General features: G+C 44.5%; 2 protein-coding genes across 3 annotated transcripts; both read right to left on the reverse strand.

Annotated features, from left to right (window-relative positions):
• Nucleotides 1–6,741: 6,741 nt before the first annotated feature.
• On the reverse strand, nt 6,742–10,829 carry RASL11A (RAS like family 11 member A). 2 transcript variants are annotated; one of them, XM_080658635.1, is made up of 4 exons: nt 9,012–10,829; nt 8,572–8,628; nt 8,388–8,467; nt 6,742–7,460 (listed from the first exon to the last, which is right to left on the reverse strand). In XM_080658635.1, the coding sequence occupies exons 1-4, from the start codon at nt 9,133–9,135 to the stop codon at nt 6,993–6,995; spliced, it is 729 nt and encodes a 242-aa protein (XP_080514761.1). In that variant the 5' UTR covers nt 9,136–10,829; the 3' UTR covers nt 6,742–6,992. The 2 variants fall into 2 exon arrangements, with proteins under 2 accessions (XP_080514761.1, XP_080514760.1); XM_080658634.1 differs by lacking the exon at nt 8,572–8,628 and having other exon boundaries at nt 9,012–9,343.
• Nucleotides 10,830–16,957: 6,128 nt separating this feature from the next.
• On the reverse strand, nt 16,958–22,469 carry RPL21 (ribosomal protein L21). Its single transcript, XM_080659511.1, has 6 exons — nt 22,104–22,469; nt 20,021–20,099; nt 18,774–18,835; nt 18,125–18,237; nt 17,565–17,715; nt 16,958–17,089 (listed from the first exon to the last, which is right to left on the reverse strand). Exons 2-6 carry the CDS (start codon nt 20,085–20,087, stop codon nt 17,000–17,002), a joined length of 483 nt encoding a protein of 160 aa, XP_080515637.1. The 5' UTR covers nt 20,088–20,099; nt 22,104–22,469; the 3' UTR covers nt 16,958–16,999.
• Between the last annotated feature and the right edge of the window lie 1,492 nt (nt 22,470–23,961).

Consider the following 23,961-nt stretch of genomic DNA (forward strand, 5'->3'; position numbering starts at 1 on the left):
CATGCTGACTTTGATAATGCCCGCCACCCCCACCCCTTATCCACTGCCTCCACCTCACCGTGACTTTCAAAGTGGTGGAAAAGACTGGGAAAGACCCCTAACTGGAGAAGGATATGGCTCTATCAGGGGTTCTGAGGAGACTGGATGAAACTCAGTGAGGTCAACCCACCCCACACCCAGCCTCACCATCAACAGCATTGGGAGAAACGCAGGGGCTCCCTCCCACTTCTGCCCGCCCGCCTCTCCCCCCCCCATCCCCCACCCCCCGCCACCCGCCTTTGCGTGGTATTCCTGCTCTCCTTGCACATCTGACTCCCCCTGGGTTAACAGGAAGCATGCGGTGAGCTCAGAGTATGACCTCACTCAAAAGCTCTAAACATGAAGCATCGAGGGAGCTCCTTAAAACACGGATTCCTCCTCCACAGCTCAAATACAAAGCAGTGGAGTCTTCATTTTTACAAGTTTCTGAAAAGATGCTGGCCTGCATAGACCAGCCCAGGGGGAACAGCCCTGTGCTGAAGGGATTCTTGTCCGTTCCTGGAGCCAGGCCTCCCGGTTTCCTGGCTTATGTGACGTTAGGCCAACTTCGAGCCTTAGTTTTCTAAGTTTTCATCTGTGTCAGGCTCTGCCAATAATTCCACCCAGTGGTATTTACTCCATTTTAAGGTAAGGAAACTTACAGTGTGCTGTGCCTAAGGTCACATGTCCTTCAAGAGCAAAATGGGGTCTAACCTTGATTTCACCCAGAACCCATGAGATGTTGCCTCCTTAAAGCTGGTGGGTAACTGCTCATCAGCAGGAGCTCCCGAAATACCCACCAGCTTTAAGGAGGCAACATCTTTTTACACAAGTAAGCCTTGTAGTTAACAATGTTCTAATTTAAGTAGAGATTGCCAGTAAGAAATGACAGGAAGTTACAAATTTAACTCATTAATCCTCAACTGAACATAAGCATACCCAAAGGAAATAATGTTTTACAATTTATAAAGTAAGAAACATCATTTTCTTAATAAGGGTAGTTTCACACTCGGTAGGGTATTTGCTTCCACTCCCTTCTCTGCTCTGATCTGCAACCTCCTCTAATTTTGTCAACACCCTCAGATTTGGATCAAAGTCTTAGTTCACTTTTCACTCCACAGAGTCCCGCTGCCAAGGCCAGGCCTCCAGAACTCCCAGCGGCCTGAGCTCCTAGACGAGGAATGCTGTCTCAATCACAACATTAAGCACAAGACAGGCTCTCAATAAATGTGATTTGAAATCATGCAAATCACTATGGTGGACACCTGCTTGTTCAAGTAGCCCTGCTTTTGAGAATAGGGAAAGGGCCATCTTTGACCGTTTGACAATGGAAACCCAGAATATAGATATACACCCTGCACATGTGAGCGATATAGAAGTGACATTATGGACTCCTTAAGTTCTCTAATGGCTCAGTATAGCAAATAGTTCTGAGTATCCTGTTTTGTACCGGACACTCTAACAGGTGCTGTGGAGAAGAATGAGACCCATCCCACCTTAATGGAGCTCATTTTCTATTGGGTTGAGGAAGTACATGAGGGTGGATTACATTTTTTCTAGGAGACACAAATTTCTACTCTGTATGCTGGAAACTGTTCTGCTATTGCAAACTAATCATTGCTTACATCAGTTAAACTTTTTAGCACCCTAGCTAACTTAATGGTGTTTAGAAAATAATCATTTTGGAGTTTGCTTGTTTGTTTCTATATCACATCTTTCTTATTGAGTGCCAAAGCAATTTGAGACTAAGTCTTTCAAAATATTTCACCTTTGGGCCCAGTTGGTGTGTTTCAGTGGTTGAGTGTTACCCATGAACCAGGAGGTCACAGTTCAATTCCTGGTCAGGGCACATACCCAGGTTGCAGGCTCAATCCCCAGTGTGGGGCATGCAAAAGGCAGCCCATTGATGATTCTCTCTCATCATTGATGTTTCTGTCTCTCTCTCCCTCTCCCTTCCTCACTCTCTGAAATAAGTTTAATATATATATACTAGAGGCCCGGTGCACGAAATTTGTGCATGGGGGTGTGTGTCCCTCAGCCCAGCCTGCACCCTCTCCAATCTGGGACCCCTTGAGGGATGTCCGACTGCCCGTTTAGGCCCGATCCCGGCCCGATCCCGGTGGCATCAGGCCTAAACGGGCAGTCGGACATCCCTCTCACAATCCAGGACTGCTGGCTCCCAACTGCTCACCTGCCTGCCTTCCTGATTGCCCCTAATTGCTTCTGCCTGACAGCCTGATCACCCCCTAACCACTCCCCTGCCAGCCTGATTGATGCCTAACTGCTCCCCTGCCAGCCTGTTTGCCCCTAACTGCCCTCCCTGTAGGCCTGGTCACCCCTAACTGCCCTCCCCTGCAGGCCTGGTCCCCCCACAACTGCTCTCCCCTGCAGGCCTGGGTCCCTCCCAACTTCCCTTCCCTGCAGGCCTGGTTGCCCCCAACTTCCCTCCTCTGCCGGCTTGGTCACCCCTAACTGCCCTCCCCTGCAGGCCTGGTCCCTCCCAACTGCCCTCCCTTGCTGGCCTGATTGCCCACAACTGCCCTCCCCTGCAGGCCTGGTCCCTCCCAACTGCCCTCCCCTGCTGGCCATCTTGTGATGGCCATCTTGTGTCCACATGGGGGCAGGATCTTTGACCACATGGGGGCAGCCATCTTGTGTGTTGGAGTGATGGTCAATCTGCATAATACTCTTTTATTAGATAGGATAGAGGCCTGGTGCACAGGTGGGGGCCAGCTGGTTTGCCCTGAAAGGTGTCCCGGATCAGGGTGGGGGTTCCCTTGGGGCGTGGGGCGGCCTGGGCGAGGGGCCTGTGGTGGTTTGCAGGCCGGCCACGCCCCCTGGAGACCCAAGCAGAGGCCCTGGTATCTGGGGTTTATTTATCTTCTACAATTGAAAGTTTGTAGCCTGGAGCAGAGCCAAGCCTTCTGCTTGCTCCATGGCGGCAGCCATTTCTATTGGGATTTATTTATCTTCTATAATTGAAACTTTGTAGCCTTAAGCGAGGCCTGGGCCGGCCAGGGTGTGCGGAAAGCTTGGCTTCCTCCATCACCAGGGGCAACCCTAGCCTCCTGCTCTTTCCAGCTCTGTGGCTGCCACCATTTATGTTTGGGTTTATGTATCTTCTATCATTGAAACTTTGTAGCCCTGAGTGAAGGCCTAGGCCAGCAAGGGCAGATGGAAAGCTTGGCTTCCTCCATCGCCGGGGAAACCCAAGCCTCCCTCCTGCTCTCTGTGGCCCTAGCCATCTTGTTTGGGTTTATTTGCATATTCACTCCCGATTGGCTGGTGGGCATGGCTGGTGGGTGTAGCGGAGTGATGGTTAATTTGCATATTACTCTTTTATTAGATAGGATATATATATATACCCACACATACACACACACACACATATATATATACACATACATATATATTACATTTTGAAGACAGATGAGATAGTAAGAATAAATTATTAATCATACAACTATCTTTGCATCATAAATTTGAATTGGTAACTTTACATAATGAGAAGCTGAAGCTACAATACATACATGGCAGGGGTGGGGGGAAGCTATTGGAGCCCCCAATTCATGATTTAACCATTATCTTGTCTTTCCTATTTGCTGTTTTGTTCACTGCCACCTTCCATAATTACTTATTTTAATCCATTTCTCCATATGGATATTAATAAACCGTTGAGCCCTTTACCTCAATACAAGCAAAACAAATTTATTTTCTTCCATTAGAATTCATGTATTTTTCCATTATTCAAGTCCACTTTTCATGAGTGTGAAACAAGAATGTTTGCAGGATGTATAATTTAGCCTTTGGATCCTGTCCATTTCCCCAGGACCACGCTGATAGGCATGTTAATTAGATCATTCTGCAGTTTTGGAGTACAATTAGACCAAGCCTTGACCAAAGGAGGAGGCATGACCAATGGAAACCTGGGGAGTTCAAAAACAGAGGCTCTGGTTGGGGAGGGGGAGTGAAGAGGGAGCAGGGACACTGTAGCCCCACCTCCCTCCTGAGGGTGACAGGTGATTGGCACACTGATGAGGACACTCAGAGCCAAGGCATAACTTCCAGGGGAAAATGTGTACTCTCTGGCCTCTCCACACCCACCCAAGTTTTCAGTGTTCTGCCCAATGTTTCAGGAGTTCTGCCCCCATCAGTAACGTAATGACACCCAGTGCTCCCACAACCCTGTCCTCCCCATTCCTGAGGGGAAGGAAGGTAGGCTCCAGGCTCAGCTTCCCCGATAAGGGCCTCCTCTATGCCCAATTAAACCCAAATCCTCAGATCCTCTTCCCTACCCACAAATCTGACACCCAAATCCCACCCTAACCACCTCCTGATAACTCCCTGCTCCTCTCTTCCATCTTCAGGGCTATGATCCCAGGTCCTTTTTCCAGATGTTCCCAAGCACCTGATTCCCCAAGAGACCCCCAGGAAAGAGACAACAGGCATCAGGGAGCCAGGTCCTGTGCTAGGCTAGTTCTGGGGCCAGAAAATAAAGGAAGCCACGGGGCCCTGGAGGTCTGTTATTTGTGATGCTGAGGACAGGAAAAATACTGAGTAGGGTGCTTTCTGCTTGACCCCTAGCTTCCTGGGGCCCCTGGAGGCTTTCACTCCCTTTGGAACTAACCCGTGACTCATCTTTGACCCCTCTGGTCCACAGTGTGCTCGCTTGGAGAGCACGAGGGTACTTCCTGTTCTCACTTGGAACTGGATCATAAGCTGCATTGGGACATCTCTTATATTTTCCTTTAGCTGCAAAGTTATGATTTAACTTTTTCCTATGGCATGTTTGATCTTAGCTTCTTGAACATAGAGAGGGGGCCCCCTGGCACTGGGTGGCAATCTGTGCACGCTGTGAGCATAACCATGATTAGGAGGATAAGTTGTTCTCATGTCCATGCTTAGGTATGGTAGGAAGCAGGAATAGAGATGATAGAAAGAACTCCTTTGTTCTGAGGGTATGCAAATGAGCAAGGAGAATTGAGTCCTTTTTTTAGGGTAATGGAATCTAAAACAATATTTTTAAAATATATTTTTTTATTGTTTTCAGAGAAAGGGAAGGATAGAGAGATAGAAACATCAATGATGAGAGTGAATCATTAATCAGTTGCTTCCTGCACACCCCGCACTGGAGATAGAACCTGCAAACCCAGGCTCGTTCCCTGATACGGAATGAAACTGTGACCTCCTGGCTCATAGGTTGACCCTCAACTACTGAGCCACATTAACCGGGCTAAAACAGTATTTCTTCTTAAATATTTGGACATTCCTTTAGATATAAATGATCTAATTTTCTAAATCATTCATTTTGCATAGGTAAATGCCCCTCAAGGATAGGGAAGATTGGTGTTACTGTCAGAGGTCTGGACAGAGGTGGCCTTGGAAGGGCAATGGTCTGCAATGGCCAGAAGCTGCATGTGTCACTTTCTGTCAATGCTAATAAAGAACTTTTAACTACTCAGAATGTCTTCTGTCCTTGTTCTGCAAAAGTGACAAGTTATGTCATTGTAATCTCCCATTATTGTCCCTTGGCCCCAATAAATAATACAGTCATTTATTCATCAAATTTTTACTGACAATCTATCACTTCACGTGCAAGTACTGGACTAGAAGCTTGGAATATAGTCATAAAATGCAGTTACTGCCCTTGAGCAGTGCTCCTTCCAAAGAAGGTGATAAATAGCTACATGACATGGTTGGGTTATAACACAAATGCAGTGAAAATAGGAGACTCAGAGAAGGCACCCAGAGGCTGAAAGTAGCATGTGACTTGGGTCTTGGAAGATGAGTTAGCCATATTGGAGGTGAAGAAGATGGAAAAATATTCAAGGCAGAGGAAATAGTTCATGCCAAGGCAAAGAGGTGTGAAAGAGCCTCGTGTATACTGAGAAAGGCAGACTGGTCTATTGGAATGGAGGGTGTGTGTGTGTGTGTGTGTGTGTGTGTGTGTGTGTGTGTTGGCAGAAGGTGATGATGAGGCTGGAGAGGTGGTGAATAATATTGATGCCATGTCTCATTTATATTTTATCCATTAAATAAGGGAAAACCAGCTGAGGTTTTTCAATCATGGAAATAAAATGATTAGGGTTGGCTTTAGTAAGGTTGTTCTGGTATAAAGAAAGAATTAGACAGGTGGCATCCCATAAGCCAAGAAACCAGAGTCTTGCCTGGACCCTTGCCTACACTGGTAAAGGCCTGAATTAAGGCAGTGGCAATTTAGAGAAAAATAAAAAATTGACAGATCAGATACTCTATTGAAAGTGAGGGTCAGGGAGACAGAGGAAAGGAGAATTTTTAGGCAACTCCTGGATGGCAGAGTGCACTTACTGACATAAGAAATACTGGAAAATGTTTTTTTTTATTTTTGTCACTTGTTATTTGCAGCATAACATTATTATTTATTGGTACAAGTGGAAGTTTATTCTCCCACCCTTATTTAAAAAACAAAACACCATTTGCACTGATGTAATTTTTAACATCATGGAAATCAAATCATGTCAATTTCACGCCTGCGGCAAAGTGCCTAATTAAAGACATCCTGTAGTTATTCAAATCTCTTTCCTCCTCCACATATTTTTCTTTCTCCCACAACACATTCCCTCCACTTAAACCCCTCCCAACAGAGAGACACCAATCAGAGTTCAGACTGGGGGCAAGCATGGAGCAGTTCTGGGCTCTGATGCAAGTATGATTTCTATAAAAAGACATTTAAGAAACAAGGCGAAATGTTGCCATTTTGCCTTTAATGGAAGGGTGGCTAGCAGTTACAGTAAAAAAAAAAAAAGTTTTATTTAAAAAAACCACTCTTCAACTTCTAGGCAATCACTGAATTTTCAGAAATACACATACAATTGCAAACCAATAGTTTGTATAAAAATAAACTCTGAATGTGTGATTAAAAAGGAGACCTCCTCCCCAGTCTTTTCAGCTGCACAAATGCATAATAAAAAGGAGGCAGTCTGTCTGAGGTGGGTTTACCCCAGTGCGGAGGGGGCTTTGACTTTGGGAGACAGAGCCTGCTTGAAGCGCCTCTTCAGGTCTTGCATGTTGGGAGAGCGTGGCCGAGGAATGATGGAGGCCCTTCTCCTCTCCCCACTGAGGCTGTGCAGCTTGCTCACTTCTTTGCAGAGATGCTGAAACACATCACAGACATCTTCATAGTTTTCACTGGTGGAAATTTCAAGGAACAGGCTGCCCAGCTCGTTGGCTAGTTGAACACCATCATCAGTCTGCACCTGCCGGGCATGCAGAAGGTCCCCCTTGTTGCCCACGATGATGATAGGGGCTTTTGAGTCAGGGTGGACCTTCCGGATGTGCTGGTAAAGGGGGCGGATCGACTGGTAGCTGTCGTAGTCTGTGATGGAATAGACCAGCAGAAAGCCCTCTGCCCACTGCACGCATTTGGACAGGGAGTCAACCACCTGCATGAGGTTGTCTTGGACCTGAGAAGATCAAAGGGAGTCTGATCAAGGAAGCCCTCAGTGGGAGAGGACTCAAAATAACATCAAAGTAAACTTTGAGCAATGGTTGAAAAAGAAATCACTAAATACAGTTTTCAGATTCTGCCCTGCTTCTGCAGAAGGAGGTTTTTGATGTAGAAAGAGCAAATTCTCAGGCAAGTTCCCTGCCTGGGTTATGTTATTAGATGTTACCAATGCATTGTTTTTAACCTCCTTGCCGGGCAGGTAGTTTGTGGTGAACCTAGGCTAACTGAAGAATGACTTCAATGAGAACTTTCAAATCAGAATGTCACAATTTTTAAGGAACTAACTCAGAAAAAGCAAAACTTTGAAAATAAGCCAAGATAAACATCTATTCCCAAAACCCATAAAAATATTTTTAGCATGTCCTTCTTGAGAATGTTCCAGAAACAAATTCTTTCTTTCAGTTCTTCCACGAGACCTTTCCTCCCTAGAAGGGAGAGCAATTAACTTAATCAAGTTACATTCCTGAGCGGGCGCCAAGAGTGTCTGACTGCAATTAGTGTCTTGCGGGAACAGCTAGAAACAGAAGCACTTCCGCAGTCCTTGCTAGGGGTGAAGACCCTCTCCAGAGCCCCAGCCAGCCAGTTTTGTTACTGGTTCCACGGCCAGCCCTGAAAGAGGTGGTGAGACCCATGCCAGTAGCCTTGCCCTCACAGCTTGTAAAGAGAAGTCCAGCGCCTCTCCCCTTCTCAGAGGTGGCGCACAGGAGGAAGCTGCCTCCAACCATCCAGTCCTTGCCCCCTTGGAAGGTTTCTAACAGCCCACTGACCGGCCCCTCCTGGGGACAGCCCACTACTCCATCTAAATGCACATCAGGCCCGTTGAAAGTCTTGCTCACGCTCACGAGCGCCCTCGGTGTCGGAAGGGAAGTCTGCCAGTCCTTACCTGGATTCCCCCGGGTGTGTCCTGGATCTGCAGGGACAGCTGATCTCCCTCGACACACACAAGCCGTGAGTACAATTTGCCTGGAGAATGAAGAAGAGTCTGCTTTTAAATTCTTACACTCTCAGCAGGACAAAGAAAATCGAAGCATGCAGCCATAAAAACAGAGGCGCATAATTATTCTAACCTGTATTCGGTTCATAATCGCCAATGAATCTCTTGGTTAGGAAGCGCACAATCATTGCTGAAAATGAAATAGGAAAATCAAGTGAAGGGCTCGGACAGGACCGTCAAACACGACACTCTCCAGGAGAGGAGGGAGGAACGGGCAGCGGACTCTGCAAACCCCGGGGTAGCCATCCTGGTCTCCGTGCCTTAGGTGGCGGGGACGACTGCAGGTACTCGACCTGCTGCACCGGCCCTCGTTCTCCAATGGTGCCAAACCCGGCGACAGCCCACGAAAGGTTACTGGGGAAGCAGCGGGGAAGCCAGAAGGGAGGGGATGTCCGCTTCCTCCGTGTGCCCGGTCCCCCTCCCCCGGCAGTGAGCTCCCACTTTACCCATACCCCCGTGGTTCGGACCCGGCCCGGGGTGGGCTCCGCCCTGTGAGGTCCCCTAGGCACTCACCGCTCTTGCCCACGCGGCCGGCGCCCAGCACGGCCAGTTTGATGTCCCTGGGCAGGAGGTAGTCGGAGGAGGACTCGGGGATGGGCGCGAGCAGAAAGTGCCCGGACATGCTGGGCGGCCGCATGGAGCGCGTCCTGCCGCCAGAGCACAAGCCTACCCAGCGAGGCCTCGGCCGCAGCGGGGTGGCTGGCGAGCGGGCAGCGCGAGGACTCGAGGTACTGGGGCCAGGAGGACCGCCGAGTTGTCACCGCCAGCGGCTTTTAAAGGACTCCGCGCGCACAAGGGCGCAGCGGCCGCCTCAGGCTCCTCCTCTTCCCCACCCTCCCCGTGGTGGCGGACAGGGCGGGAGCAGCGAGAGCTGGAGACCAACGCTGCCGGCTTGCGCACTCCTCGCTGCCTGACGCTCTCTGCTCCGGGACCTACGCGTTTCACGGCCCCCAGACGCTGGAAATGCAGGCACTATCCCGAGAGTGCAGGGAGGTCTCTCGCCGGGCTATGCCTGAGCCCGGTGGCCTCCTCCAGCCCGCAGAGGCGATCCTGAGTCAATAGAGGAGTGAGTGAACCTGAGATGAGTGAGTGAACCTGAGATCAGAGTTTGGAGCTGTGGGACAAAAGGAAGAGGGAAAACTGTAATCAGTAGGATGTTTCTGCAACAGTGGGAGGTAAATTCTTGCCAAACGTTGCCTTTTATTTTCAAAAGGTGATGAGGGGTTACAGTATTAGGAAAAAGGGGATGGGGAGAGAGCTCATAGTAGCAGTACAAGGGAACTGTAGTCACTGTGACCAGGCTCCAGATCTGTGAAGGCCCCTGGAGGCAGTACTTGTTTGCTCCTCGCTGGCACTAGCTGCATTGACTCATCAACACTTCCATAAGCATTCCATGGGCTAGGAGGCTGGAAGCTCTGGCTCAGGACCTATGCACTTGAATCATGCATGTGCTTCACTATTCATTCCAGTACTGACTTCCAGGTGTAAAGTGGAGTTTAGGGTGAGGTGGAGAGTCAAAGAGAACACAAAAGAGAAATATGGCCTGATCATGGGTTTCTGGGCCCACAATGGCAAGGCAGAGCCTTGGGAGTTTTACCTTATGCTTCTGGCCTCCTGCATTCCAACCTCTTATGTCCAATTGCCTATTAGACACCCTTCTTTTACTCACCCCTCCCTCTATCCTGGTTGTATTAGTTAGCTTTTGCTGCATTAAAAAAACACACAAATACAATTGGCTTAGAACAATGACCCCTCATATTTGCTCACATGTCTAAAGATCAATGGGGTGGTTATCCTACACTACGCCAGGCCCAGCTGATCTTGGCCGGCTCTTTCATGCCTCTGCAGGGAGCCGACAGGGCTTGAGGAACTGGCATCATCCTGCAGCTGGCTGTCAGTCAGCTGTGATGAGGGAAGGACAGTAACTGAGTCACATGTCTCTGCTCATCAAGCAGGCTAGCCAGGGCTTATTCTCATGGTGGCTGAGAAGGGTTTCAAGAGACTGGAAGTGGAAAAGGCCTCCTAAGACTTGGGCTCAGAGGTGAACCCATCACCTCTGCTTTTTGTTGGCCAAAGCAAGTCATAATGCCAGCTCAAATTCAAGAGGTAGGGAAAAACACTCCACTCCTTGGTGGAGGGAGCTGCAAAGGCACATTTGAAAGGACTGGGATGCAGAGGGGTAGAGAATGGCAATTTTTTTGCAATTGACCACACTAATGAATGTGCCTCCATCACCCAGTAGCCCATCCTTGACTCTCACTTTCACATCAATTGCCAACTTCCATAATTTCTACTGCCTCCATTTTTTGGTGTCTCCTCCTCTCCACTCCTACTTTCTTCATTTCTCAATTGAAGAATCCTGAATAATCTTGAAGGAACTGATTGTGAATTACTTGTTCCTCCCTTGGGGAAGCTTCCCCTGACCACTGCTACTATCCATAGAGCTTATTTCCCAGTTACTCTCAGGGCACAGTCAAGTGTCACTACTTTCTGATGGAATATTTGCTTCATGTCTGTCTCTAGGAGGGCAGGGACCCTAGCTTGTGTCTTTAGTACCAAGCACATAGTGGTACCTGGGACTTACAAGCTCTTGAATAAATGTTCACTGATTGACTTTCTGAATGAACAAATGGTGTCTTCACTGTATGAACTGGAAAAGAAAGACAGAAATCATGTGTGTAGTAAACATTATCCCAGTACCTTAGTTTTGAGAGTAACCTGTTCTCAGGAGCAAGTGTTCCAGGAAATGTACTGAGATGAACTGCCATATTTCAGTTGTACTGACTTTTGGCTGTTTACAAGCCAATCCCCTTGTTAAACTTCAGTTTAACTGGGAAGACTTGAAGCAGGGCACCTCCTTCCCTGACTGGGGAAAAGGCACCCATAAAAAGTGTTACTATTTACAGAACAACTTTGAAACTGTTAGCTTCCAGGGGTCCTTGAGCAGTTCAGTGATAGGGGTCTGGTTTGTTGTCTCTGATTCTCTTGGCCTTTCCTTCTTGGATACAAAATGGCTCCTGCTTCCCCAAACATTAAGTCCTCATTCAAGCAGGGAGGGAGGGCCTCTCTTTGTCTTTTCTTATTGTGAAACTAGAGGCCCAGTGCATGAAAATTCATGCACTGGAGGGGGGGTGGTCCCTCAGCCCACCTGCCCCCTCTCACAGTCCAGGAGCCCTCAGGGGCTGGAGGCGACCCGGCGATCAGGGGAAGGCAATGCCCCCATTACACCTCTGCTGCCACTGCCAGCAGCACAAACCTTGGCCGGCCCTGGTTACCCGAGCCTTGGGCTGGCCCTGGGCAGCTGAGGGCAGGTCTGGCCACACCATGCACCTGCTGCCACCCTCCTTCCTACCCCCCCACCCCGGTCAGGCTGAAAGGACTGGGGGACTCCAGCAGGGCTGAGGGGACTGGGCACCACCATCTTTGTGAGGGTGTGATGGTCAATTTGCATATTCCCTCTTTATTAGATAGGATGATTCTCAGAAGAATCCAGCAGACTTTCTCATATTCCAAAGACCAGAACTAGGAAGCTGGAAGTTCATACAAGTATCTAGCAAAAAAGACTGGAATTGCTGTGACTAACTTGAACAATCATAGTTCCTCCCCAGGGGCTAGACAGTTGCTACCTGTTAAAATTCAAGGAATGGACAAAGGGATCTATGCTGAGCAGCTGTCAATGTGATCTGCCACAAACACTTGACATTCCTGGAGTCTAAATGCAGACCTTTCTAGGGAAAAGCCATTTCTTGGCCGAGTCTTGGGCTTATCTCTTCACTTCATTCCGTTATACATTCCCAGTCAGGAATAAGATCATTTAAGTTTAAGGTCACTCAATAAGGAAGATTCCTAAGACTGTTCTCTGCTCAGGTGATAATTACATTCCATTTTGCAATTACATGGCAACTTTGCTAGGTGAGCTCAAAATGTTATTCCACTTTTCTTGGAAAGCTCTTTGCATTTGCAAGTACACAAAATAGTCCATGACTTTTTAATGCAGATAATGTATTACTGAACTGTGGAATTATAAATAGCCTTGTGTAAATTGTTGCTGCTTGTTTTTCATTTGGATTTGTGTCATTATGTAAAATTGTGTGACTAACTTAACAGGCATGCTGAAGTGGTTTTAGAAAGATAATAGAAATGTGTAGGCAGATAGGGATACACAAGTCCATGGGTGTTTAGAATGAGTGTGAAGGACAGAATCTGGAATATGCAAACATTACTAGCCTTAGAAAGTTACTAACCCTTTACCAGCTAAATAAGCTTGATTTCTAGACCTCAGGCAAAACTTTGCCAAGGGTCTGTCCTCTACTAGTTGAAGAATGTCCCTTCCCCCCAGCCCTGGTTGGGTGGCTCAGTTGGCTGGAGCATAATGCCGTACACCCAAAAGAAAGGTTGTGGGTTTGATTCCTGATTAGGGCACAAACCTAGGCTTCAGGTTCGATCTCCTTTCAGTGTGCTTAAGGGAGGCAAAGATGTTTCTCTTTCTCTCAACATATCCTCAGGCGAGAATTAAAAAAAAAACAAAAAAAAAACTCTCCAACCACCATCCCTAAAATTCAGTATCAATTACCTTTCCTGTATGGCCTAAATCCTTGAATATTACTATGCTTACAGGAGACTGACTCAGAGACTATCTTTTGATACTTTCCCTGGAATAGGAATTATGCTTCTGTCTTATACCAACTCCCTACTTTATTTCAACTATCAAAATAATTGAAAATCTACTCTGTAAGGCTGTTAAGTGCTGGTACAAAACACAAACAACAGCTAAGTTTCTATTATAAAACATTTACTGAAAAGACAACAAAGTACATAAGATACTCCTGTCTGCCAACAACAGTCATCCTCATAAGGTTTATTATCATTCATAAATTAGTTGAATTAACAAAAAAGTCTAAATCTTAATTCTCCCTAATCTTTTTTTTTAAAATATATTTTATTGATTTTTTTACAGAGAGGAAGGGAGAGGAATAGACAGTTAGAAACATCGATGAGAGAGAAACATCAATCAGCTGCCTCCTGCACACCCCCCACTGGGGATGTACCCGCAACCAAGGTACATGCCCTTGACTAGAATCGAACCTGGGACCCTTTAGCCCGCAGTCCGACACTCTATCCACTGAGCCAAACCGATCAGGGCTAATTCTCCCTAATCTTAATTAACCCTATGAAATTGGTGAAATATCTTCTAAACTGATGTTCAGATGAGCTTAATAATTTATCCAAAGTCAGAGTCATTCAGTAGTAGACAATCCAACCCCGATTTCAAATCTTGGTGCTGTCCAAGATTTGAAATCCAGCGTGGAAAGCACTCTGGTCATGTAAATGGAATGACAAAACAGGTTGAACTTAATCTGAACCTTCTCTCTCAGGAGCAAAATATGCAATCAAATCTTCACTTAAGCTAAGCCATTACCTCATTTAGTAGAGACAATAAAAAGTACCCTTTTTCCATTTCTTTTCCAATCCAAATGATTTCCATAAATTCTATTCTTGCTAGGAAAGTGTGTATGAAAGCATTTCCCTACACATTTCACAGCCTTTTGCATTTGGGGCTTTGTGAGATGGCCTGTCAATTGCTCCTCATTCCACACTTTTGCTGTTTGAAAAGCATTACAATGCAGAAACTTGGCTAGCTGCTTATCCATTCCTTGATACACTTTCCACCTCAACAGCAACAGCTGCAGATGCTGCCTTGTTATTATTCATAACCAAGCAACTTGTCTAACAGATTAGGTGTTTTGCATGAAAACCAAATTTTTCCCCTTTAAGTGGGGCTGGGTTGAAAAATGCTATAAACATGCATATTTCAAATAAATTCAATTCAATTTAAAATTCTCATGCTAAGAGAATGAAAAGCCTACCTTGTTTGTATCTTAGCAATTCTTATTGCTATTTAGCAATGTTTTATATTTTAGCATTTTTTCCATCCCAGTCCAGAGAAAATGCTAATGTACATTAGTGGGAATATAGAATAGATAGGAAATCAAGTTGATACATTTAGCCACAACTTTTAGAAGACTTCAAAAAGAGTGTGCTATATTTTATTCAACCCTTGGGATTGGGTTCATCTTAACAAAAACAGAGGCCTTAAAAGATACCTGGCAAGATCAGAATTAAAAGTTTAAGTAGCCATGCAACCTCCTTTACAGTCTTGACTCTTAGTAAGAACAGGGTAAAAAGTTCTATAGTTAAGAATACTTTTTTTCGCCCTAACCGGTTTGGCTCAGTGGATAGAGCGTTGGCCTGAGGACTGAAGGGTCCCAGGTTCGATTCTGGTCAAGGGCATGTACCTTGGTTGCGGGCACATCTCCAGTGGGGGGTGTGCAGGAGGCAGCTGATTGATGTCTCTCTCTCATCGATGTTTCTAACTCTCTATCCCTCTCCCTTCCTCTCTGTAAAAAATCAATAAAAATATATTTAAAAAATAAAAAAGAGTACTTTCTTTCATTCTCAACAAGTGTAAGAAAAGGGAATTGTATAGTACAGGATTTACAAATTTACAATCTGTCATGGTTACTCATTTAAAAGATCCTGAATTTCAAGGCAGGGTACATAATCCTACCACACACATACACTACTCAAAACTCAGGGACTTTAACTTAATTCATCTAATAAAACTTTCCAAACTAATCTCTTTATTTGCAGGACATTCAGATGGAGCTGCCCAAGAGTTATATCAAGCTTCAGAGAGTGAGCTCTGAAATCTAAGTGTCAAGTATATTAGGGATGACTCTGACAGAAGTCAGTGGTTCTCAAACTAGAATATACATCTTAATCACCCAGAGCGTTAAGTGCAGGGCCCAACCCCAGAATTTGACTCAAGTTGTTCTGGTACAGGTCTGCATGTTTATGCAGCCAGTTGGGTACCCATACTTTGTGAACCACTGGCTTAGAACTCTACTCATAACAAAATCATAGACAGACGTGAAACATTAAGAATCCAGAGTGAGAGGGAAGTCAGACATATTTAAGAACTGGGAAAAAGTATGGTAGAAGCCTCTGGAACTCTGGAAGAAAAAAAAAAATTGACAAATATTTAGGGATAAAATCAAATTGAAAAGCCTCTAATTTAATTAGCAAGTGTTTGGTCAAGTTTTGAGAGTAGTAGTTTCATTGGAGTGGTGGAGGCAGAGCCATATTTGCAGTGGGACGGGGAAATTAAGATAACAGAGAAAGGTACAGGAAAAGCTGCTCGTTTTATTTGCTGCTTTTCAAAAGTCTGCATGCTAAAGTTAAGGAAGCAGTAAGTGGAAAGGGTCAGACACTAGAGATCAGAAATAATCAGTGAAAACATAAGGCAGAAACAAGAGGCCTATTAGTACCAACTCTTCCCTCTGCTGTGCTACACTCCTTGAAATGGCTAAAGATATTCAAGAAATGCAATTTTAAAATATGCAAAGTGAGACGCATTAGAGTTAAAAATGATTTTAACTGAGCAGTGGTGCCATCAAAGATTGGAAAACAGCCCTAGCTGGTTTGGCTCAGTGGATAGTGTCAGTCTGCAGACTGAAAGATTCCTGAATTGCGGGCTTGATCACTATTAGGGGGCGTGCAGGAGGCAGCCAATCCATGATTCACTCATCACTGATGTTTCTCCCTCTGTGAAATCAGTAAGAATACATTAAAAAAAAAAAAAAGATTAAAAAACATTAAACAGGAATGCCAACTGAAGTAATTCATAAATGTTCCTGGTTGCTTTCTGTGATAGTGAATTGTTGACCAATAAGCATGTTTAAACACAATTTTCTATCACTAGATGTAAACCTGTTAAGGGCAAATATCCATTTGACTTATAGTAGACCCATTACACTTCACTGGAGAAAACTGAAGGCCGCTAATATTGGGCTTACTACCCATTTATAGCACTGACTTAAGTTATAAAAATGAATAGGTTCTTGTCATTGAGTCTGTTAGTAGGGAAGAGAATACTCAGAGGAATGTCAAGGTTTTCATGTCAAATAAACTGATACTATTGCTACAGGGATCACAGAATACTGAAGGCAGCTAGGATAGGATGTGATCAATTATAGGATACTTTTCTAAGTAATCAATTTTCCTTGAGCTTAACTATAATGCAACAGATGCCACTTCCTAACCAATGGAGTACATTCTTTATTGCAAAGTAAACCACCTCATATCTTTCAGCAAAATCCCCCCACTAAATTCAAATAGTGAAGACATCACCCAATGAATTAGGACACAAAGTTTTCTTTTTATTGATTGGCTGCCTCCTGCACGCCCCCTACTATGGATGGAGCCCACAACCTGGGCATGTGCCCTTGACTGGAATTGAAACCAGGACCCTTAGGTTCGCAGGCTGACGGTCTATCCACTGAGCCAAACCAGTTAGGGTGACACAAAGTTTTATTTAATTATTCTTTGGGGGGAAGGGATGCCACACTTCCACTCAATTAAAAGAAACATTATTAAAAAAAAAAAAAAGAAAAGAAACATTATTATCAGCACAGAAGTCTTTTTTTATTTTTTCCCACTTATCATGCCATGAATTCATAGGGAATGGGTTCCAGCAGCTCAGGCTCCTTTCCATTGGTTCTCACAAAGTGTGCTTCTCTGGGTGGAGCAGGCTATTTAAAAAACAAAACAAAACAAGGCAACAGAATAATTATGTTAAGAACTGTAACTCAATTTCAAAGTGCTCTCAGAACCAATGAGGTAACATACACTGAGTGGCCAGATTATTATGATCTCTGAACGCACAATAATCTGGCCACTCAGTGTATATCCTATATAATAAAAGGCTAATATGCAAATTGTCCCCTCGACCAGGAGTTCTACCAGTAGGCAGGCCGGCCAACCACCCATGTCTCCTCCCCCTGGCCAGGCTGGCCAGACCCCACCCATGCACAAATTCATGCACCGGGCCTCTAATATATATACACACACAGAGTGGCCAGATTATTATGCGTTCAGAGATAATCTGGCCACTCAGTGTATATACTCAATGCTTTAACTTTACTAACTTTCATATAAAATTATCACTGAGCAAATTTCACAGTTGTCATGATCAACCAAAAAACCCTTTGTTGAGTAAGCACTCACCTGACGCTTCAATTGAACCCAGGTACCTTTCTCTTTGGCTTCCTTCTTTTTCTGATCATTTTCCTTCACACGTTTCAGGAAGCTATCTCGGCTCTTAGAGTGCTTAATATGCTCAATACGTACATTAATTCTCTTGGCAAGAATCTTGCCCCTGGAGAAAACAGAAATTCTTATAAATGCTTCATAAAAAATATAACCAAATTCGAAAAAACTTTTGGCAGTTTCATTTATTAAATAAACCATGAACCCTTTACCCACAGATAGGAAAAGTTAACAGACCCCAAAACACTAAATAATTTAACCAAAACCGGATCGCTAATAACATTTGTAACTTGTTAAACTTCTTTTTATACTTTGGAAACTAGAACTGCCTAATACCAAATCCTGTAAGTCTATTTTGTTTCCTCTGACAGGATACAAAACAAACACCCCGTTTGCTTGAATTTTAAAAGGATATTTCCTTTGCCCCACTTGAATGACCAATAAAGACATAAGTCCAATTGGTAAAGTGAAAAGGGGGTATGAGGGAATATGAATCAAAGAACTATTACATTACTTACTTAACTTGCTTGTTCACAATAATGCCCACTGCATGCTGGGTGACATTGTAGACTCTTCCAGTTTTGCCATGGTAACATTTGTGGGGCATTCCTTTTTGAACAGTGCCCATTCCCTGTTGAGAAAGGAGATAAATGTCACCTCAGCAAGTGCCTCCTCCTTTTAAACCCTGACTTTTATTAAAGTAACTAAAAGATTTTTTCTCTTTTAAATGGCAACTCAAGAGCTTTCAGAGCCGGTGAAATGCATTTTTCACGTTGCTTTGAGCAATCAAAAAGACAATCATCATTAAGCTCCAGAGTGCCAGAATACATTCAAATATGGCTCACAAAAGAACATAGCTTTCGCTAGTTTTATTAGTAATCCCAATCAATAAGTACTCTGCTCTAAGGTATCCAGTTTCACCTCAATAAATTCTCATGATGTCTCCTACATTTTTCTACCTGCTGTTAACAAGAGAAAATTCTTAGACTCAAGAATAGCACTTCAAAAACTGGTTTTAAAAGTAAAATTAAATTAGCAGTTCAAAGGCAATGGATTTTCCCCCACTTAGGAGGATAAAAAGAGCCAACAGCTGCACTATACACTAGTATTTGTTCTTATGTTAGACTAAATCTAACTTTTCTTTTAATGTTATTTCCCCAATTTTACCTTGATGTCCACAATATCACCTTTCTTGTAGATTCGCATGTATGTGGCCAAAGGAACAACTCCTAAAAATAGTAATATCAAGATTAAAAAGTCAAGTCAAAGAAATATAACCTCACTAGTTTTCAACACACTCCCACCTTTGATAGTGTACATTTTAAAAAGATATATTTTTGTTGGTTTTAGAGAGAAAGAGACAGAAACATTGATGGGAGAAACTTCCACTGGCTGCCTCCTGCACCTCCACTACTGGGGATTGAGCCTGCAACCTGGGCATGTGCTCTGACTAGGTATTGAACCAGTGACCACTTGATGCATGGGAGAATGCTCAATCCACTGAGCCACTACAGCCATGTACATTTTTATTTTATTTTAAAATATATTTTTATTGATTTCAGAGAGGAAGGGAGAGCTAGAAACATCAACGATGACAGAGAATCACTGATCAGCTGCCTCCTGCATGCCCCCTACTGGGGATCAAGCCTGCAACCCAGACATGTGCCCTTGACTGGAATTGAATGGGGACCCTTCAGTCCACAGTCCACTGAGTGAAACCCACTAGGGCAGCAGTCGCCAACCGGTGGTCATCCGTGAGGTCCGAAAGGTTGGCAACCACTGCGCTAGGGTATATGTACATTTTTAAATCTTGCTAGTTGACAATGTAAGAACTACTATATAAAATTCATGCTTTTTATAGTGGCCCAGTACACGAATTTCGTGCGGGGGGGGGGGGGGGGGCGCACCCGTGTGTGTCACTCAGCCCAGCCTGCACCCTCTCCAATCTGGGACCCCTCGGGGATGTCCAACTGCTGGTTTAGGCCAGGGATCGTGCCTAAACTGGCAGTCGGACATCCCTCTTGCAATCTGGGACCCCTGTCTCCTAACCACTCACCTGCCTGCCTGTCTGATCGCCCCTAACCACTCTGCCTGACAGCCTGCTCGCCCCCAACTACCCCCCACCCGCTGACCTGATCGCACCCAACTGTCTTCCCCTGCCGGCCTGATCACCCCCAACTGCCCCCCACTGCTGGCCTGCTTGCTCCCAACTGCCCTCCCCTCCTGGCCTGATTGCCCCTAGACATCCGGAAGGTCTCCCTGTCTAATTAGCATATTACCCTTTTATTGGTATAGATTAAGTTAGGTAGGTGGTTAATTGCTACTAGAATACATTATATTATCTGCATCTCAAGTGTGTTAACATAGCACAAATGTATACCATGGTTGATTTCAAAGAGGACAAATCTACTTACCATGTTTTCTGAAAGGCCTAGAGAACATATAGCGGGTGCCTCTCCTCTTTCCCTTTGTGTTAGTCATTTTGGCGAATTACTGAAACCAGAAAATATAAAATAGTCAAATACAGTGGCAAAATTGTTACTAGCCCCTTTAACCAAAAAACCCGTAATTTTAAATGGTTACATCTCAGTAACAATGCCAGAATTGGAAAATGATCTAAAAAGCTGACTCATGAACAAGTATTTCTTACAAAGGGTAAAAACCATCATTTTAGCGAGTAAGATCTTTGCCAAACCTGCCTAAGTTCTGTAACAAAACTCCGTTAAGTAGCAGAACTGGATTTTAGAAACCAAATCAGTACTTTGCCTGTTAAAAGAATATAAACAAACAACATGACCTCTACTACACGATTACCTGTAGAACCCAGCCTAGAATGCCAAGGGCATTGGAATTACTAACTAGAAGATAGTTTATTGTTGGAAAGCGTAACAACTCAGCCTTGCATTTTTACTTTGTGGATCAAACCCCTTTTACAGCAAACCTAATTTTTGTATGACTGTATCTCTTGTACAAAAATCTATTAACTGCCAAAAATCTCCAACTCTTCATTTCTGACTATTCACACAATTGCTTACTAGATAATGTATGTAGGATAGGAGGGAGAAAAATAGATTTTATAACCACTGGCCTACTTTTGACCAAGGTTCTGCCACCTACTTTCTGGGAGACCTACATTTACTCCCTGGTTCTCGCCTTTAATATGGGGTTAATACTTGACAATGAATTGAAGTAATGGCTACAAAGCACTCAGCAATTCCTCACACATGCAAAGTGCTTACTAGTAAATGGTAGTTAATTTATCAGTCTAAGAATCATCTATAGCCATTTAGAATGGAACCTTTCACTTTGTGTCCCAAAAGGTTTCAATTGTTTCAGGTCATCTAAGGACAGAATTACCATTGCTGACAATGACTACAGGCAAAATATACCCAAGTCTGGTTTCACTTGTTGACAGAGTTCTAACATAAACTGGTCTCTTAACACTCCTTAATCCTAAAGATAAATGACTCCACCAGAGTACCCTTTTGTGGGGCAAGGAGATCCAAAATATTTAACCTAACCACCAGAGCCAAACAAACCAGTGTTACAACAAATGCACCCTTTTACTTTATAAAAAGCAACTAAGAATCTATTAAATATTAAGTTCACATAAACTTGTGTTAAATTCATAAACAAGATGCTCAAAGTGGCAGAATCAGTAATGGGAGTAATATCTGATTCAAGCCCATGCTGCTTGCACCAGACTCATTCTCCCCTATAAAAAATTCATTGTTCATCACGACCCAATACACCTAAGTTCCAAAACTGGAACCCACTATGGGATGCAACCTGCAGTTTGCTCAACACAGGTAGCTGGCAGCTACTACCTACAAACTAGACAAAAAGAAATTAAGATCAAGCGGGTACTCACTAACCTTTCTCCTTAATTTCTAAATCAGTTATTCGGGAGTCCATTCAACACAAGATGCCCCAGCATTAATAAAACAAAGCCTGAAACAAAATGTTTTCCTTTCGTCCAACTGCGACCAGGCGCCAAAATTAAAAACGGGAAATCATTTCATGCACCAAAGACGACTGGTCTGGAGTTCACTATCCAGGACGACACAGATCGAACCTATTCCGTTCTCCAACCACGAGGCTTTCACAGAAAACCAGGCCTCACCGGAGTCCCAAACCGACAGCATTACAAGTGTAACTAACAGATTAGGGGGAAACACCACATTGAAAAGTTTAAAAAGCATCACACCACGCGGCCCAACCCCACAAAGCCTGTCCGAGAAGGCTCAGGATGGTGGAGCGAAGCCGTGGGGACACAGATTTTGAGTTTCTTTCCAGACTGACCCGAGTCGCCTCACACAGGTGATGCGGCCTCCTTTTTCCTCCGCCCCCGACCCCAGCCCGGCACCGCTGGCCCCACGCCGCTACCGGGCGGGATAGACATAGCTCCGCCACGCAGGCCAGAGGGACCCAGACAGTATGCACACTCTCTCTTGGGCCCCAATACACAGCCTCCGAGGCCTCTGGGTTAGGACTCACGTCTGTGGAACCACGGTCGCCGGGAGCCACGCGCAGGGCCGACCTGGAAGATGGCGGTTCCGGCCGAAAAGAAGGAGGCGGGGCCGCGGCCCGCGCCTTACAAGGACCTGAGGGCCGCCCGCGGCGCTGCCGGAAAGAAACGCCAGCCGAGAGAGTCTCTTCTGGGATTAGGGGATTGTCTCCGAGAATAAGAGGAGCCTGTCAGGATATTTTCCTTTCTTATGAAAAAGAAGCAATCAACCCACATAAGCTGATACTTGGATCTTGCCAGACAGCCCGGAAGGGGCCTTCAAGGGCGTCAAACACACACCGCCTCCCGAGCGCGCCCTACGTCAGAAGCCACGCCGGAAGCGGACGCCTGGGAGTGGTTCCTGCAGCTTGAACTGTTGTAGAGTGCTTCTAACTGCTGTTTGTAGAAATGACGACATGGGCACAAAAATCGAATAGTTAAGGCAAGAATATTATCCAGTTTGTCTCTCAAAAGTTGTTTTCGCCAAATGCGTCAGAACATACTGCTGGTATGTGCATAAATGATACAACCACTTTGGAAAGCAGTTTGACAAAATCTAGTGGAACTGAAAATATTCAAGTAGTAAATCCCAGCGTTCCGTCCATTTGATATGTAGACAGTGGTGTGCATAACAGCACTGTGAGTAGAAGCAAACACATTGTGGGATCGTCATATGGGATATCATATGCCAACAAGTTAAGAATGAACCCAGCCAAAACCGGTTTGGCTCAGTGGATAGAGCGTCAGCCTGCGGACTGAAAGGTCCCGGGTTCGATCCCAGTCAAGGGCACGTGCCTTGGTTGTGGGCACATCCCCAGTAGGAGGTGTGCAGGAGGCAGCTGATCGATGTTTCTCTCTCATCGATGTTTCTAACTCTCTATCCCTCTTCCTTCCTCTCTGTAAAAAATCAATAAAATATATTTTTTAAAAAAAATGAACCCAGAAATAGGACCAGGCAAAAGAGGATGATGTAGATTACATGTAGTATGACAATTTATATGTACACAATTTTAAAACAAAACAGTACTATATATTGTTTAGGTAAAATTTACCTGTGAAGCCATCTGGTCTAGGAATTTTGTTTGTTGGGAGTTTTTTGATTACTGATTCAATATCCTTAGCAGTTATTAGTCTATTTAGATTTTCTGTTTCTTCCTGATTCAGTCTTAGAAGATTGTAAGTTTCTAGGAATTTGTCCATTTCTTCCCGTTCCGTTTTCTTGGAATATAATTATTCATAGTATTTTCTTACAATCCTTTGTGTTTCTCTGGTGCCAGTTGTCACTTCTCTTTCATTTCTGATTTTTTTGGGGGGGCGGGGGGTCCTCTCTCTTTATTTCTTGATGAGTCTGGTTGAAGTTTTAACTGTTTTGTTTACCTTTTCAAAGAACTAGCTCAGCTTCACTGATCTTTTCTGTGTGTTTTTAATCTGTATTTAGTTTATTTCCATCTGGTGTTTATTATTTCCTTCCCTCTACTCACTTTAGGCTTTGTTTGGTCTTTTTCTAGATTCTTTAGGTTTAAGATTAGATTATTTGAAATTGTTCTTGTTTTTAGAAAATATGCCTGTATTACTTTGAATTTCTCTCTTAGAAGTGCATTGGCTGTGTCCACTTATCATTGTGAAATGCCCTTTGTTTCTTGTACAGCCCTTGTTTTAAAGTCGGTGTTTTTTTCTACAGATACTGCTAGTCCAGCTTTTCTTTTCCATTTGCATGAAATATCTTTCCCACCCCTTTACTTTTAGTCTCTATGTGTCCACTTAGCCTGCTTCAGTTGTTTATCTGCCTTTCCCCATAGGCATGTGAGTTTTCAGTCCCTGCCATTAGTTCATGATCAACCATTCTCA

This window comes from Plecotus auritus (genome assembly GCF_963455305.1).
Source record: "Plecotus auritus genome assembly, chromosome: 3".
In the NCBI taxonomy this organism is placed as follows: domain Eukaryota; kingdom Metazoa; phylum Chordata; class Mammalia; order Chiroptera; family Vespertilionidae; genus Plecotus; species Plecotus auritus.